Genomic DNA, 17607 nt, shown 5'->3' on the forward strand with positions numbered 1-17607 from the left:
ATCAGTCTCTTTAGAAATTTTGCGGGAAAATACTACATTCCTTCTTTCATGGCTGGCAAATGCCATAATTCCAAATATTTAAATTTCATGGCTGGCAAATGCCATATTCCAAATATTCCAAATATTTTAAAATCGACTTTAATCAGAAAAGATCATGGTTTGTTTATAAAAACCGCTATAACTTGGAATATAACAAAAAGAACTAAATATGGCGATGTTGCTTGACTGAAGGAATGTTATGAGCATGGCTGCCAGAGTTTGGCAAAATTTGGCGACTTCTACTAAAGTGGCTGAGATGCAAGTACTTAAAAAATCTTTAGATTACTGCACCTGAATATATATATATATATATATATATATATATATATATATGTATGTATTTTTTACTCTTTTTGCACTGCGAAGGATATTAAAAATACACGCATAATAAAAACTTAAATTGTAAGTTCAAGCTTGCTATCTGCTACTGCAAACTTTTGATGCGAAGAAAGTTAAAACTGATTACCTTTCCTTACATTAAAACCTTTTTCCATAAAGAATTTCTTGCGGGTACTTGAAAAACTCTCATTTAAAAAATAAATAAATAAATAAAAATTTTAAGATTATAACTGTGATGTTGTATTTTCTAAAGGACTATAAAATTAAGATTTTCAACATTCTGTAAAATTTATTTTAATGCTGTTTAGTATCATAATATACATGTAATAATAATTCAATATGTGCTATTCAGATACGAACTATTCAGATATACCATACCTAAAACTGAAATATTGTAGGACATTTAAGAATTAAGAAAATGAGCTTGCCTGAAACAAGCTGAAGAATTAAGAGAATAAAAGCCTGCTTGAACCAAGAATAATGAAATAATACTATGGATCTTCTGATTCTAAGCATGTTTACTTCCAAAGAGGAGTCTATGTCCGATTTCGCTGCTTCTTAACTACAGCTATTTTTCGGCTTTATTTCCTTATTTCTGTTTACGAGTATAATTTAAGGCGCGGATTTTAAACTGGCGGCCCCCGAAGCACTTTTTTACTGCCGTGAGTACATTTTAGCTATGTACTTGTTGCAAATGCGGTGTGAAAGGATTTAAAAGATTTCGGTTATTTGAAGTTCAGCTTTGACCCATTAGAAATGAAGAAAATAGCAGAAATTCGATAAGGATGAATTTACAGTGCGTTATAGATCTTATACAAAGATTTGAACTTATAGATTTTTTTAACTTTACATGTCAAAAATTAAATAAATTCAGTTATGAATTTTGGCACTAAGAATATCATTTTGTTCTAGAATTCATTTACGTGTGAACAGAATTTTTTTCACAACTGAAAATTAATAAGACAAAACGCGATTGACCAGTGAGCATCTACAATCCGCAATGCAGATGATTTGTAGTAATTTTTCTCTCAGTTTACAGCCCACCAGCGGCCAAGCGGTAAAATCGCTGAACACTGGTAGTTCGGTCCGAGGTTCGAATCCCACGAACGGGCTGGCTGCATGGGCGTTTTCTTGGTTTTCCCCATGTGTAACGTGTATACGAGCCAGTTCTTCTTAGAAAGTCCTCCACGAAGGCATCCCTCCTCTTAGGCAGATAGCCCTCGTATGCTTTGCCGTATTCTACATACACCACACCATCCCTCAGGTTACAAGCTCTAAGATAATGGAAACGCCATCAAGTGCGTAGTTTTAGTGAGAAATAAAAGAAGTTTATAATTATTTACGCACAAGTATATGTGTTTTTATTTATGCGTCGAAGAAAAATTTAATAAAGAGTGGAAAAGACTAAGTTGTCATTATTTACCGATTCAGAAGTCAAACAACAAAAATCAGCGTTAATTCACAAAATTTTCACAGGACTAGTTTCGATGGTTTTACCGAACCATCATCTTCAGCTGCAAAACCGCAAATGAACAAGATAGGAAATAATGTTTAGATAAGATAAGAAAGCCTGGACAAGAATAAGCAAGTGGCGCCATCTGTTGGCGAAACCAGAACTAAAACAGAATTTCTCTAAAAGCCGAAGGCAAATTTGGATTGGAATTAGGATCGTTAACCAGAACAGAAAGATTTTTATGAATGTGAAATGCCTCTAGAAAATCCAGTTCTCCAATGGAAGATGTTTTTTGAATAATTTTGGCAGCAGAAAAATTGAAAGTGTGATTTTCGGACCAACAATGTTGAGCAACAGAAGACTTCTGTGTTTCCTTTTTTCTAACATATGCCTCATGTTCTTTGACGCGAAATTTTAAGGCTCTCTTAGTTTGGCCAATGTAAATTAAACCGCACTGGCAAGGAATCCTATAAATACCCCAGGAATTCATATCCGGAATGGGGTCCTCGAGTATAGAAGTTGGAATTTTATTGATGGGAGAGTAAACAACCCGAAAGTTAAATTTCTGCAAAATATGTGCAACTTTATAGCTAATTGATGGAAAGAAGGGAATGACAACAGAATTTTTATAATCTCCTAAAATAAGAGTGTGGCTTTTAGTGTGTTGAGATGAGAATTTTTTAACTGCTTGATTAATAATGTTGGGTGAAAAGCCCCTGTCAATAGCTATTGCTTTTAAATAATTTAGTTCTTCATCAAGGGCTAGTTTGGAGGAGCAAACCTGAAGAGCACGGAAAACATAGGAATAAAATGAAGCTAACTTTTGTTCAGTCGGATGACATGATTTAAAGTGTGGTGGAAGGCAAACCGATGAAGGTTTACGGTAAACTGTAGTACTGAAGTTGGATGTGTTACGTGTGACCAGAATGTCGAGAAACGGAAGAGAATTGCAAGTCTCAAGTTCAAAAGTGAACTGAATAGCAGGATCAATAGAATTCATTGTTGAAAGAACTCTATTTAAATCATCTTTATTACCTTCAAACAGGGTAAAAGTATCGTCTACGTAGCGGAACCATGCCGGGAAGTTTAAAGTTTCAAACAATTTTGATTCATAATAATGCATGTAGATATCAGCCAGGATGGGACTGAGGGGGCTTCCCATGGCTAATCCCTCAGTTTGCTTGTAATATTTATTTTGGAAAACAAAATGTGTTTGTTTCAAACAGAGTTGAGTGAGAGAAATTAGCTCATCAATTTCGATGCAAGAGAAATGAACTTCGCGAAGTCTGGTTTCTAGACATCTTAATGCACCCTCCACTGGGACATTGGTGAATAATGATTTTACATCAAAAGAAACCATGAGTAAATTACGAGGAGAAATGTTTTTAACCTTTTTTACAAACTCTATTGAATTTTTTATGGTGTAAATGTTATTGTCTAATGGAGTGGAAAATCTAGAAACTAAATATTTAGCTAATAGATACGAGGCAGTACCTAAATTTGATACAATAGTGCGGAAAGGAATACCACTTTTATGAGTTTTGGGAAGAGCATATAATCTGGCACAATTCGCAACAGATGGGATAAGCGAATGTTTTAAGTTGCTTGAAACGATTTGCGAAGATTTGATCGCAGTTTTTATTTTGGATAAGTCCGAAGGTGAAGGATCTTTAGGGATCGGATTATATGGTCCTTCGTTTAAGAGTTTAGTGACACCATCGATGTAAGTGTTCTTATCCATGACGACTATCTGGCCACCTTTGTCGGCCTTTGAAATGACAATATCCGGGTTAGAATGAATCTCGCGCATTGTAGCTCTTTCTCTCGCAGTTAGATTTGGTTTCAAAGGTTTATTATTGAATTTCACATAATGTGAAATTCAATAATAAACCTTTGACCATAATGTGAAATTCAATAATAAACCTTTGACCATAATGTGAAATTCAATAATAAACCTTTGACATAATGTGAAATTCAATAATAAACCTTTGACATAATGTGAAATTCAATAATAAACCTTTGAAACCAAATCTAACTGCGAGAGAAAGAGCTACAATGCGCGAGATTCATTCTAACCCGGATATTGTCATTTCAAAGGCCGACAAAGGTGGCCAGATAGTCGTCATGGATAAGAACACTTACATCGATGGTGTCACTAAACTCTTAAACGAAGGACCATATAATCCGATCCCTAAAGATCCTTCACCTTCGGACTTATCCAAAATAAAAACTGCGATCAAATCTTCGCAAATCGTTTCAAGCAACTTAAAACATTCGCTTATCCCATCTGTTGCGAATTGTGCCAGATTATATGCTCTTCCCAAAATTCATAAAAGTGGTATTCCTTTCCGCCCTATTGTATCAAATTTAGGTACTGCCTCGTATCTATTAGCTAAATATTTAGTTTCTAGATTTTCCACTCTATTAGACAATAACATTTACACCATAAAAAATTCAATAGAGTTTGTAAAAAAGGTTAAAAACATTTCTCCTCGTAATTTACTCATGGTTTCTTTTGATGTAAAATCATTATTCACCAATGTCCCAGTGGAGGGTGCATTAAGATGTCTAGAAACCAGACTTCGCGAATTTCATTTCTCTTGCATCGAAATTGATGAGCTAATTTCTCTCACTCAACTCTGTTTGAAACAAACACATTTTGTTTTCCAAAATAAATATTACAAGCAAACTGAGGGATTAGCCATGGGAAGCCCCCTCAGTCCCATCCTGGCTGATATCTACATGCATTATTATGAATCAAAATTGTTTGAAACTTTAAACTTCCCGGCATGGTTCCGCTACGTAGACGATACTTTTACCCTGTTTGAAGGTAATAAAGATGATTTAAATAGAGTTCTTTCAACAATGAATTCTATTGATCCTGCTATTCAGTTCACTTTTGAACTTGAGACTTGCAATTCTCTTCCGTTTCTCGACATTCTGGTCACACGTAACACATCCAACTTCAGTACTACAGTTTACCGTAAACCTTCATCGGTTTGCCTTCCACCACACTTTAAATCATGTCATCCGACTGAACAAAAGTTAGCTTCATTTTATTCCTATGTTTTCCGTGCTCTTCAGGTTTGCTCCTCCAAACTAGCCCTTGATGAAGAACTAAATTATTTAAAAGCAATAGCTATTGACAGGGGCTTTTCACCCAACATTATTAATCAAGCAGTTAAAAAATTCTCATCTCAACACACTAAAAGCCACACTCTTATTTTAGGAGATTATAAAAATTCTGTTGTCATTCCCTTCTTTCCATCAATTAGCTATAAAGTTGCACATATTTTGCAGAAATTTAACTTTCGGGTTGTTTACTCTCCCATCAATAAAATTCCAACTTCTATACTCAAGGACCCCATTCCGGATATGAATTCCTGGAGTATTTATAGGATTCCTTGCCAGTGCGGTTTAATTTACATTGGCCAAACTAAGAGAGCCTTAAAATTTCGCGTCAAAAAACACGAGGCATATGTTAGAAAAAAGGAAACACAGAAGTCTTCTGTTGCTCAACATTGTTGGTCCGAAAATCACACTTTCAATTTTTCTGCTGCCAAAATTATTCAAAAAACATCTTCCATTGGAGAACTAGATTTTCTAGAGGCATTTCACATTCATAAAAATCTTTCTGTTCTGGTTAACGATCCTAATTCCAATCCAAATTTGCCTTCGGCTTTTAGAGAAATTCTGTTTTAGTTCTGGTTTCGCCAACAGATGGCGCCACTTGCTTATTCTTGTCCAGGCATTCTTATCTTATCTAAACATTATTTCCTATCTTGTTCATTTGCGGTTTTGCAGCTGAAGATGATGGTTCGGTAAAACCATCGAAACTAGTCCTGTGAAAATTTTGTGAATTAACGCTGATTTTTGTTGTTTGACTTCTGAATCGGTATTTGTTCGGCGTGTTATTGTGTCTTAATTGTCATTATTTGTTCTCAAGTTTTCTCCCACTTGGAAAATTTTCTATGAAACCTTTCCAAGTTTTCATAATTTGTTTATTTTTAGTTTAATTTAGAGTAAGCTATTTAATGATTAATTAAACACGTTAGAACTAATTTAAACAAATATCCTTCTGAAAATTTAATATTTAGCTATAAATATACTTGAATAACAAAGTATGCCCGACAAACTATCTTACAAGAAAATTTTAATTAAGAATTATTTTGCAATTACTTTATAATTCTTATTTACATCAAACTTTAGATTTCAGATAGAAAATAAATATAAATTTGAATTTTTTTCCTTTGAGATATTAATGTCTTTCAGGTATGTTTTGATAAATATTTAGTAAGCGAAATTTAAAATTTATTGAAAGCTTTTTTATAATATTAATTAAAAAAATTTCATTAAAAAAAATTCTGGCCGATCAGCTGTTTTCAAATCATGCATTCGGGCTGCGTGCAATTTGAGTTTCCGACCACTGACTTGAGGTGTTAGGTGAAATTATGTTTTGTATGAAATCGGAATATACAAATGCATACATATCTTTGATTTATAATGAAAATTTACAGAGATGCGAAATTTTTTACAAAAGAAAAAAATTATAAAATATGAGAAAATTGCACTTGAGTTTCTGTACTAGTTTTTAATGTATATTAATTATAAAAAAAATAATAAATTAAGATAATATGATACATTTGTTTTTTTTTTATAATTTTGCGTCACATTATATATTATATATTATATATATTACAATATTATATATTAGCAGTTATATATGCAACCACATTGTCCTTAACGCCGCCTATCGGTTCATCGTTAGCTGTAGAACTCATTGATATTGAAACATTGTTTGTTATTTAATTGAGACTAATTTGGATGCGTAGATAGGACGTGTTCAGCGGTATTAGCCTCTCCTGTAAAATGTTATTAGAAGTATCGATCTTAGTTTTGCGATCAATTTCAGAATTATTTTCCGTCATTTTCATCTTGCTTACTTTAAAACTGTGGAGCTGTTCGAGGTAGTAATGCCAGCAGTTCCTAATTTCTTCTTAGTGAGAGGTTGCACGTCTTTAAATAGGTTTTATTCTGTAAGTGGCGCTTTGTGGCTTAATTACCTCTCCAGAATTCGCACTCTCATTTCGGAAAATCTCAGTCTATGCACGCTTTTTGACAATTCTAACCGCAACCTGTTCCCTTATGTGTATCTCATCCTCCGAAACCATCTTTTCATTGATTTTCTCGCCAAAGTTGCTAGGAAAAGATGAAGAAGAAAAATATCTGCTTCAAAATCTTCCATTTCCATGTCCAAACTAACCATGTTAGAAAAGCAAAATACAGGTCCAGTGATCGGCGAAGCAGTCCCCGTCACTTGATCTGCGTCTTGTCTTGCTGAAAGACCGGAACCTCTGTGGATGAACAGATGGACTCCTACAAGGCCTCTGACAAAAAGACGGGGTTTAAGCTTGGCGAAAACTATGTAGGCGATTCGACCAAATTTTAATATAAAATAGGGATAAGCTTAAACGAAGATAGCAATTACATAAAATTGCTGTTTAACAAGTCGCGCTGAAGCAGCAAACTGGGCAGACGATAGTCTGACACGGCACAATAGTTGCCGACAAGCCTAACGTTAGCAACTGGCAGTAGAACTCTAGCGATTAGCAACATCACAGCGTCCCTTCCCGTGTCTCTCGACTTCGATACTAGGATACTCAGTATTTCTGCTGCTGTTTAGCTGCGTAAAACGTGGCTCTTGCAAGCTTTTTTAGTAATCCTATTTAGGGATTTAACAAATGATTGAGTGAGATTCTCCTAAGGAGAAAACTCATAATAGAAAAAGGAAGAAGCACTTTTTTTCCCGCAGGTGTGCGCTGCAGTTTGAAAAGGAAAATATGACTTATTAGGAAAGTACTGTTTTTATGTGCAGGAGAATTGCTGGTGGAAGTTTCAGAAGCCATTCGGCGGGGTATGCGGTCTAATATGGTGGACAGCTAACCTGTTTCTGACAAGGCATAAAGAGTTATTGGATGCCATTTCTTCAGGCCGTGATTTATGCGATGTGGTCTCGTATCTAAACTCTCACGATCGCCTGATATGCCTTGTCTCAAAGAGCTTCATCTATGAGATCTTCTTTGAATCCGATTAAAAACTCGTTACCAAAATTTCGGTCGGTGCCCCAGTTGCGTGCAATATGTTTGGTGTGCTTGAGAAAATCCGCCAATCCCTCCGTCGCTGCCGTGTACTGTCGGTTGCTCTGTCGAGGCAATCATAATTGTTCATGGCTAGACTTGTTTTTCATTTTCCTTATCATTTTAATACTTAAGCTTAATCATCTTGACTTCAACATGCGTCCCTGGCGCATCTACATTTTATTTTCGAGTATGCATTCTGTGACAAAAAGATTCGATATCGTCTGTCAGCTGTTAAAATTTATTCCATCTATCTTTTTTATAAATATTATATATATATATATACATCTGTGTGTGTGTATATATATATATACATCTGTGTGTGTGTATATATATATATATATTCTGTGCATTTCTTCATTTGTTGAAAGACCACATAAAATTAATTACCCACCAAAATAAATAAATAAATGTTATCTTATTTATGCTTTAGGAGATTGTTATGCACTTAGTTTATTTTAGATGTACATAACAGAAGTTCTAAATTTATTTCGATTTCTGATGCTCCTAATGTGCAACAGACGGTAATCTTACTTTGTAAAATTCTGCTTCAAATTTACAAGATTTTATTACATAATAATTACTTTTTAATTTCATTTCAAATTACATAACTAACACGAAGCAGTACAGCAATTCAAGCAAATTTGTTACCACCAATAAAAGCAAAAATAAAATAAAAATAAAATTCTGAAAGGTGTCAAATTTTAAATTTCATCCAAAGAGGCGTTTTTTTAACGTTTTGTGTGTTACTTATATTTATTACATTATCCATAAAATTCAGTCCGACAGCAATATCCCAAAATAATTTTAAAATGAGCATATCTTTAGAATTTCCTATACACAGTTCCGCGTGCTGGAGATAGAAACGTCCCCCCCTAAGAGTGCTGTCATTGTTCGCTTTTAAATCGTTGAATTCGTTAATGAAAAATTCGTTAAAGTTTTACAAAATAGGAAATAGATAATAAAACAAATTCCAAATCTGGGCTTCCAGATGCCTATATTCAGGTGGATACGTGCGTTATTCAAACTTGGATGGCTCTAGGTACTTTTGTTTTATCACAATGCGAGAAACATACATTTATGCTGGTTCTTCATTATTTAATTTCTTTAAATATAGAGCGATAATATTTGGTGGCAAAAATTTGAAAAGAGAATCGGACATTTATAGTGAACTAACACAAATTGTCAAAACGAAAATAATAGTGCTTCAGGGCAAATTGTCCCTTTGGACTTAACAATAAGTCTTGCCTTTCGAAATAGAAGTTGTACGAGTACTAAAATTTTACTTTTAAGTAAGAGTGATGTAAAACACGTGAAAAGATCAAGAAATAGGGGTAAGTTTCGTAGTATTGAATTCAGGATAATTGAGTAGTCGAGTTATATGGATAGTTTTATGTTTTTCCGGATGTGTAGCGTTATATGCAAACAAATTTCACTTAGTAATTCTCCCATGAAGCCAATTCCTGCTTTAGGGCAGCGTTTCTTTAACTGTGTCGCACGGAACACTGGGGCTCCATGGAGATCCCTCAAGGATTCCGCGAAATTTGGTTGCTTATTTTATTTATTTATTTTTTTTTCATAGCATTCAAGTAACTTAAAAAAGTGTAACGCCTGTACGAATGCTTCTCCTTTCTATTTAAATTTAAATTATGTTTTAAGGTATTTTGTATATTAAACAAGAAAAAGTACAGAAAATCGTAGAGTCTCCCTTGCTTTGGCAAATTACATTAAATCAAGTCTCCTACTTAAGCGGACTTGCCGCTGTGTCTAGATAAGCGGGAGAAACGTATGAAGGATGTAAAAGATTCTTTTATTTAAAACTTAGTAAACTGAACAGAAGGCACACCTGATGCTTACAAATCAGCCAGCATTTACGGCGTGAACTTGAAAGTAGAATTTTAAATTAAAACTAAATCATAGTTTTTATTAGCCAAAAGCTACGCAGAGGTAAACGCGCAAGTTGGCTCTCAGCCTACACCAGCGTGACAGCATTATCTGCCAGAATAAAGCAACGCCGTAGACAGGAATGCTTTTCGAAGAATAACAGCTTTAACGTGGCAACGTATTGCTTCTCTCGTCGAGAGTTATTTCATAAATTTTAACTATGAAATTAATGTTTTCTTTTCTTTTCTTTTTGACTTAGCTTCAAGATGTGGAAATGATTGAAAATGTTGACACCGATCCATTGAAAATTTTATTCCGATCCCACAAGAAAAACCGAGCCGGATTTCCTCTTACTTTCAGAGCTAGGTCTTCGGAACAAAAGGCAACGTGGACGAAAGAGCTAAGCGCCGCCAATCAAGGTAAATCACTGAGCAAAAAATGAAATTAGTGGTTATGTATAATAGAAATCTAAATATCCGAACTACTGAAATTACTACCCATTCAGACGTTTGAAGAATCCAGATAACTTTTCTCCTTTTTCTATAAGAAACATGTGTATTCACTGTTATACGAGTGACGGAATTATATTTTCCAACATGTGTGTGAAACATGTGTATTCACTGTTATACGAGTGACGGAATTATATTTTTTTCTTTATCGTAATTTTATTTAAGAAAAGTTATGCATCGAAAATTTTTTTAAATGTATTACCGTAAAGCAGAATGCAAACTACAGTTTTTTGGTAATGTGAAATTACATTTCTGCTTTTCCTAAAACACAGCCTATTTTTATTTTAACCAAATTAAATAATAAAATTAATTTTTATTTTAATTACACTTGAAACTAAACACGTGATTTTGATTTTATTACTTCATTATACGAATTAAAGGAAGTATTGCAATCGCGAAATATTTCGGATATTATATTTCAAAAGAAGTAACCACTTTTACAGTTCCTGAATCCATTTGTACGATGTTTTTGCATGACGTCTATGAGTACAGGCTGAATAAAGGACTCTATTTTCCAAAATAGAAATGTTTATAAGGCCAATTCGCATCTATTAATTATTGTTAATTGATAGGAAGTTAGCTTGTTCCCCTTGAAAAATCAATTAATTTCCGGTCAATCACAATAATTACTTAGTTTGTTTCGCGCGACAAATTTTTTAATGAATTAAATAAACTAGGTCTAAAAAACTTTAGTCTCAATTCTTTGTTCCAATTTCCCGACGCGTCCGCATATATTGACACATTAAGGTGTAAAAAATGGAAAGGCAATTCCGATCTACAGAAAAAATAAATAAATAAATAGCGGTATGCTATTAATCAAAATATACAAGAACTTATGGGCTGGACCTGCGAGCTTAAAGAATTAAAACTTTGCAAAGTATATTTAAATCAAAAAGGAAAAAATAATAAACAAGACAACAAGCAGTATGCGTCTTGCCAAGACCTAGAAAAATTTTTAGAGAAAAAAATATAAAAATCAGACCTGGAACTATGCTGTCTTCTCTGTCGACGAGGAAACTCGAAAAGGGCTTCCACATCCCCTTGCGCTTCCAATGCCCTCCAACTTGTCGTAGAAAGGGGGAAAACAATGTCACTAAGCAATAGCCAATGTCAAGTGACTGTCCGTTGGCGGCAACCTGACTTACAGCAAAAGGGGGATGAAAGATGTGGAAAAAGTTCAAAATGGCGTCTTGTCATAGTAGTTTGAGAAAAAAGGACTGGGTAAAAGTGAAAATGGCTAATTCAGCAAAAAAAATACCTAAAATGGCCTCTAAAGTAAGAGAAATAATAAAAAATAGTAATTTGTTAATTAAAGTCGTAATTCTTCAAGCTAGAGGGCTATCAAGCTGCCAGAAACGAAAAGTCCCGTTTGTTAATAATAGTATAGAATTGGCCTTCAAAGTAATTTCAAAACTATTTAAAAATAGTATTAAGGGGACTCATACACCTTAAAACCAATAAGATGTTCGAATAGGGGACTGTTGCAAGAATTGGGATAACTTATTTATTTTAAAAGCAATTACTACAAAATTTTTACAGCTGACTACATAATATAGCTGCTTTCTGAAATAGTAATCAGAAAGTTTGTGTTGCCACAAATATTTTTATAATTTAATCCGCTTTGTGACAACATTTTTCGTCATGTTTCCAACTTGCGAGCACAGTTTAAAACATTCTGTTTCATAATTTAATTCCATAATTAATATATAGCTTTTATAACATTTGAAAACTACTGTGAACCTAAAATTCTAAAAATTTCATGTTAAATTTTTATTTTATTTTGAGTTGAGTTTATAAAATGTATTTTATTAAAAAAAATTTTAATGTTTACGCCCACAAAATTTTTCAATATTAAAATATTCATCAGATTGTTGGTTCAGTTAGAAAATAGTGCCCATATAAAGAATTCCATCCAATTTCAAGTATGTACCATTAGTCATTTTTAAAATATCATGCGCGCAAGGTGGAAACACGGCGAAATATTTTGTCACAAAGAGGATTAAATTACAAAAATATTTGTGGCAAAACAAACTTTCTGGTTACTAGTTTCTAAAGCAGCTATATCATGTAGTCAGCTGTAAAAAGTTGGAAGTAATTGCTTTTAAAATAAATAAAATATCCCAATTCTTGCAACAGTCACCTATTCGAAGATCATGAGGGGTTTAAGGTGTACGAGTCCCCTTAAAAGTATTCTGCCAAATTTTAAGAGGAAAGAAGACGTAGTGACAAGAATTATCTGTACATTTATGCATTAGATTTTCAGAATCAGCCATCCACTTTATACCGTCCCATTGGGTTTTAAGTATAAAATTTCATTATCTAATTCAAAAAATCTAAAAATTGGTAAGGCTAATGCCAGCTTTTTTTAAGGTATTTTTAATTACTTTAATTAAGGAATGAGGTTATTTTTCAAAATTGTCACGAAATATAGTACTTCTTCTTGAAGGTGTTTTGCTGTATTGCAGATTCTTTTAATTCTAAGCAACTGTGAGTAAATTGTGTTGAGGATGACTCTTTTAGAAATATTTGAATCCCAGTTGGTTAGTTTAAGTGTTGAAAAGTTGAATTCTCTTCTTTTGTCATAGACTTTTAATAAATTGTAATCTATAATATGGAAATCAAGGTAGACTATATTATGTTGCACGGTATTTGTAGTATTAAGTTTTAGGCATGATGGGTAGATATTAGCATTTTCTATCTTGTTGAAGTTGTTGAAGGCTATTACATCATCAATATATCGAAAGATGTATTGGTAAAATTTATGATCTTCCTTACTGAGTGAACGTATAAAAGTTAATTCTTTTGTAAAAAGGAATAAATCACAGATAGAACTTGAAAAAATACCTCCCATTGGAATTCCCTGTATTTGTTTAAAGATGTTGTTATTAAATTGAATAAAATTATCGAAAAGTACGCATGAAAGAAAAAGTTGCCATTTTTCAGTATTTATTATTGTAGAAATTTGTGGAAATAATTCAGGTGGTGGTGTATTGAGAATACGGCAAAGCACACTAGGGCTGTCTGCCTAAGGGGAGGGATGCCTTCGTGGAGGACTTTCTAAGAGAAACTAGCTCGTGTACACGTTACACATGGGGAAAACCACGAAAACGCCCATGCAGCCAGCCCGTTCGCGGGATTCGAACCTCGGACCGAACTACCAGTGTTTAACGATTTTACCGCTCGGTCGCTGGTGGGCCCGGAAATAATTCAGGAAGAGCAAGTAAACTTTTATGAATTTCTTCAAGTGGTAAAGTAGTATAGAGGTTTTTAAAGTCGTAGCATTGGATATGTTCTATTTTAAGTGTGTTTATAGTATCTAGAACCTGTTCGTTACTTGAAATCATCCAGTTGCAATGTAGATCTTTAAAATCATAGTTATTAATGAGGTCACGTATTAGACGTAGTTTTTGCGCAAAGAGACAATCTATTTCTTTAAGATAACTTTTGGTACTATTGGCAATGAACCTAAATTTGATGGGAGTCTTTTGAAATTTTGGTAGTGCATAGAGATTTGCAAATCTGTTATTATATTTCCGAGGAAGGATTTTAAGTTTTTTATGTAGTGCATTAAATTTATTCAGAAGAATCTTAGTGCTGGTAGTAATCTTTTGGTAGGTGCAAGTGTTATTCAATTCATTATGCAGAATATCGAAATAAAACTTTTTTCAAATAACACTAAAATTGTTGCTAGCTTTGTCAATCTTTGTTAAGATAAAATTATTATATATATATATTTATATACTTTTTGGCGAGCTAACTACAATTTCTCTTCTCATTTCCTTAATTTTGAAGCATATTGTGCAAAAACGTTTTTTGACCAAATTGGTATTTTTGTATTGTACTTACAACCTAGCTTATTAATTTTAATTTATATATATAATTTATATATATTATATATATAATTTATATATATATATATAATTTATATATGTATACAATTTATATATATATATATATATAAAACATAAACACAAAAACTTTTTATAAATAAAAATATAGAATCATTCGCGCATTATGCCGTAGAAAATTGATCAGTAAATATATGAAGAAAGAAATTTAGAACCAATTTTTAACAAATACCATAAAATGAAATTCAAACAAATAAATTTTAAAAAATCCTATAAATGTAGAATTAGAATTCTGTAAATATTAAACGAAAATTAAAATAAACCATCACAAGAAAAATCAAAAACAAAGTAACAACGAACATAAAAGAAGAGGAATCCAGTCAACTCCGATATAACGTCGTCCGAAGGAGGATACATTGAAAATAATAGCATTTCCTCTTCCATAAGAAAATTCTTGCTTTTCTGTATCCAAAATTACCTGGTGAACCAGTCTAATATATTTTTTAACTTTAACAGTTCAACCGAAATCTCCAAAGAAAGAAAAATACAAAGTAAAATCATTGATGAAATGTTTTTCTAATTTAAAAGGAACTTTTCTCAAATTGAAAACTAATCCATAAGTGAATACATTCCTTGAAATTGAGAATAATTAACAATGTAGCAAAACGTTTTTTTACAAAGCTTTGCGAGAACCTCCTTTTAATCAGTTTGAAACCAGGAAAATAATCGTTAGAATCCTAGACGCTTAGGTTTGCTAGTTTGGCCTCTTTGGCGAAAAAGTAGTCGAGAAAGTCATCTCCCAAATGCTGAATTTAAAGCTACAAAGCAAAGAATTTTTAATTTAAAGAAAAACTTTTAATTCAAAAAAAGTACTGACACTTTCAAATGTAATAGAGAACAAAGAATTATTCCCGACTGTAAAAAATATCAAACATTTCCAAATTAAACCCTAATTTAAATTTAGAAAGTTGCAATTAAAATGTTGAAAAAATTGCAATTAAAAAGAAGTAGAATAAAGAAAAACAAAAAAAAAAAAAAAAAAAAAAAAAAAAAAAAAAAAAAAAAACGAGAACATTATAAATAATATACAAATTTCAAAATATTTAATATACTTTAAAATTGCCAGATACTCAAATGGTAGTCAGTTTTCTTTTTTCATTTTAAAAACTAATGTAAAAAGCGTCTACAAATTTCCAAAAGTGAATTTAATGCTAGTTAGAAAAAATATTTATGTACAATTTTCATAAAATTGCAAATTTATTTTTAGAGAAAATGCAAAGGAAAGTAAGAAAAGGAAGTAAAGGATAAATGTTAGAAAAGTAAAAAATCTTCGTCATGGAGTTATCATGACGACTTGAAAATATGAGGCCCCATAGTTAATGACAGCAAAGCAAAGAAACTGAAAGAAAACTAAATCTGAAAGCTTTCATATTTTATATTACGCCTAAAGGGGTGTTTTTTAACCTTTACTTATTAAATATCATGGTCTTCGCACTTAAACCATAAAATTCAAGAGCAGTATCGCAAAATAATTTAAAAAAGAGTATATCCTTAGAATTTCCGATTCAGTTTCATGCATTTGGAGATAAATTTTTTTTTCCCCTCATACAGTATTGCCATTTCTCACTTTGAAATCGTTGAGTTTCTTAATCAAAAACTCATAAATGCTTTACAAGATATGAAATAGATAATAAAAAAATTCCAAATTTCGAATTTGGGTTTCCAGATGCCCATACTTGGGTGGAGACGTACGTTATTCAGAATTTGATGGACTTTAAAGTTTTCGACGCAAAATGCCAAAGGGCTAGTAAATCAAAATTAAAACTTATATAACCTTCTAAAACGTCCTTTTTTTATCCTTCTCCATTGGAGCTTTCAGATAAAAAAGTCATACTTTTTAAAAGCTGCATAGCGTGTAGACTATTTATTCAGAGGTTTTTAGAAGACTGTTAATGAACTTAATTAGAATTTCATTTTCTTTTTAAATTTTTTGAGAATTAAAATTTCTTCTTGTTGTTTTTCTGTTTCAATTCAAACTTTTTTAATTTTGCAAATTTGTTTAAGAATTGTATTTGCTGAAATCTTTTTAGATATGTTGAGTTCCAATTTATAAGTTTATAGTAAAAAAAAAATTAAATTATCTTTTTTTATCAAAAAGTCTAATTTCTTTAAGATTATGTATACTAAGATCTAGATAGTCTATTACTGTTTGATTTTTAATCGTCTTAGTATTAGACAGTCAAAGTAGATGTGGCAATTTTCTATGAGATTATAATTTTTGAAAGTAATAATGTCATCAATTTATCTGAATGTGTGTTCAGATTTTTTTAAATCATTATCAGAAAGGCCTTTTTAAAAAAATTAAATTTTTTAGAAAACAAAAATAAGATACAAAGAATGAGTTGAACAAGAACTTCCCATTGGAACACCATGTGTTTGCAGGAAAAGAAATTTTGAATGTTTGATATAGTTATTGTACAACGAGAAATGTAGAAATTCTTTCAAATTTTGCAAATACAGAATAGTAAGTATTTCAGGAAAAAATGTGGTTAGCTCCAGAAGACTTTCGTAAATTTCTTTGAGTGGTAGAGACGTGTAGAGATTTTCAAAGTCATAGCAGTTAATATTGTAGAATTGAAGATTTTTAACTTGCAAGTTAATCTGTTTCTTTTCCTTTCTTATTTTTATAACAAGCAAAAGCATTGTTTATATCCCTTGTTTATGTGCGCTGCACGTGTTGCTACCCCAGAAAGTGCAATTAATCCAATAATTTGCAAGCTGTCATAAATATTCCAGCAGTAGTTTTTATCAGTTTTATCTTTATCAAATACTATATTACAAATAGATTCAAGTAGATTGATAGAAATATTGTCAAAATTCTTATTGAAGTTTCTAGTACTATTAGCAATAAATCTAAATTTGACAGCACGTTTACGAAATTTAGGTAAAGCATAAAGACTGGAAAATCTATTGTTTGCAGTGAACAAAGAAATTTTCTATTTATTTTGAAAGGCAGAAATTTTGTTAATAATAGGTCTTTCTTTATTTTTGGAGACACTATAGATAGCAGAATTTTTCAGTTCGTCTTCATTAAGTGAATTGTAAAACTTTTTTCACAAAATACTGAAATTATTGCTTTCTTTTTCGATTTTGGTAATTGTAAATTGTTTTTTTATATGCGAAAACTTCAGAAGCCAGTTTCTAATTCCTTTAAATCCTTTAATAAATTCAATTTTTCTTTCTGCTTCGTTTAATAATTTCATTCTTCCATTCCTTAAAGGCAAACTAAGTTGAGAACTTGCTTTAATTATAAGCAAGCTCTCTTACATTGATAATTTCATAACTAAGGCAACTGTTTGAGCGACTGTTTGCAGGTTCTGTTTGGACTGAAATTAAAT

The 17607-nt window shown here is 32.1% G+C and overlaps 1 protein-coding gene across 5 annotated transcripts in view; it reads left to right on the top strand.

Annotated features, from left to right (window-relative positions):
* The window catches only part of LOC118190192 (protein Obscurin-like), a 735887-nt gene that overhangs the window by 429782 nt on the left and 288498 nt on the right, over window positions 1-17607 (top strand). For all 5 annotated transcript variants that reach the window (XM_085817109.1, XM_085817110.1, XM_085817106.1 and 2 more), the window contains one exon: window positions 10112-10271. In XM_085817109.1, coding sequence (XP_085673235.1) covers window positions 10112-10271 — 160 coding nt within the window. The remainder of the gene's footprint in view (window positions 1-10111; window positions 10272-17607) is intronic.

This window comes from Stegodyphus dumicola, chromosome 5 (assembly GCF_044657685.1).
Source record: "Stegodyphus dumicola isolate Sdum_Otavi_A_Nest chromosome 5, ASM4465768v1".
NCBI lineage: Eukaryota > Metazoa > Arthropoda > Arachnida > Araneae > Eresidae > Stegodyphus > Stegodyphus dumicola.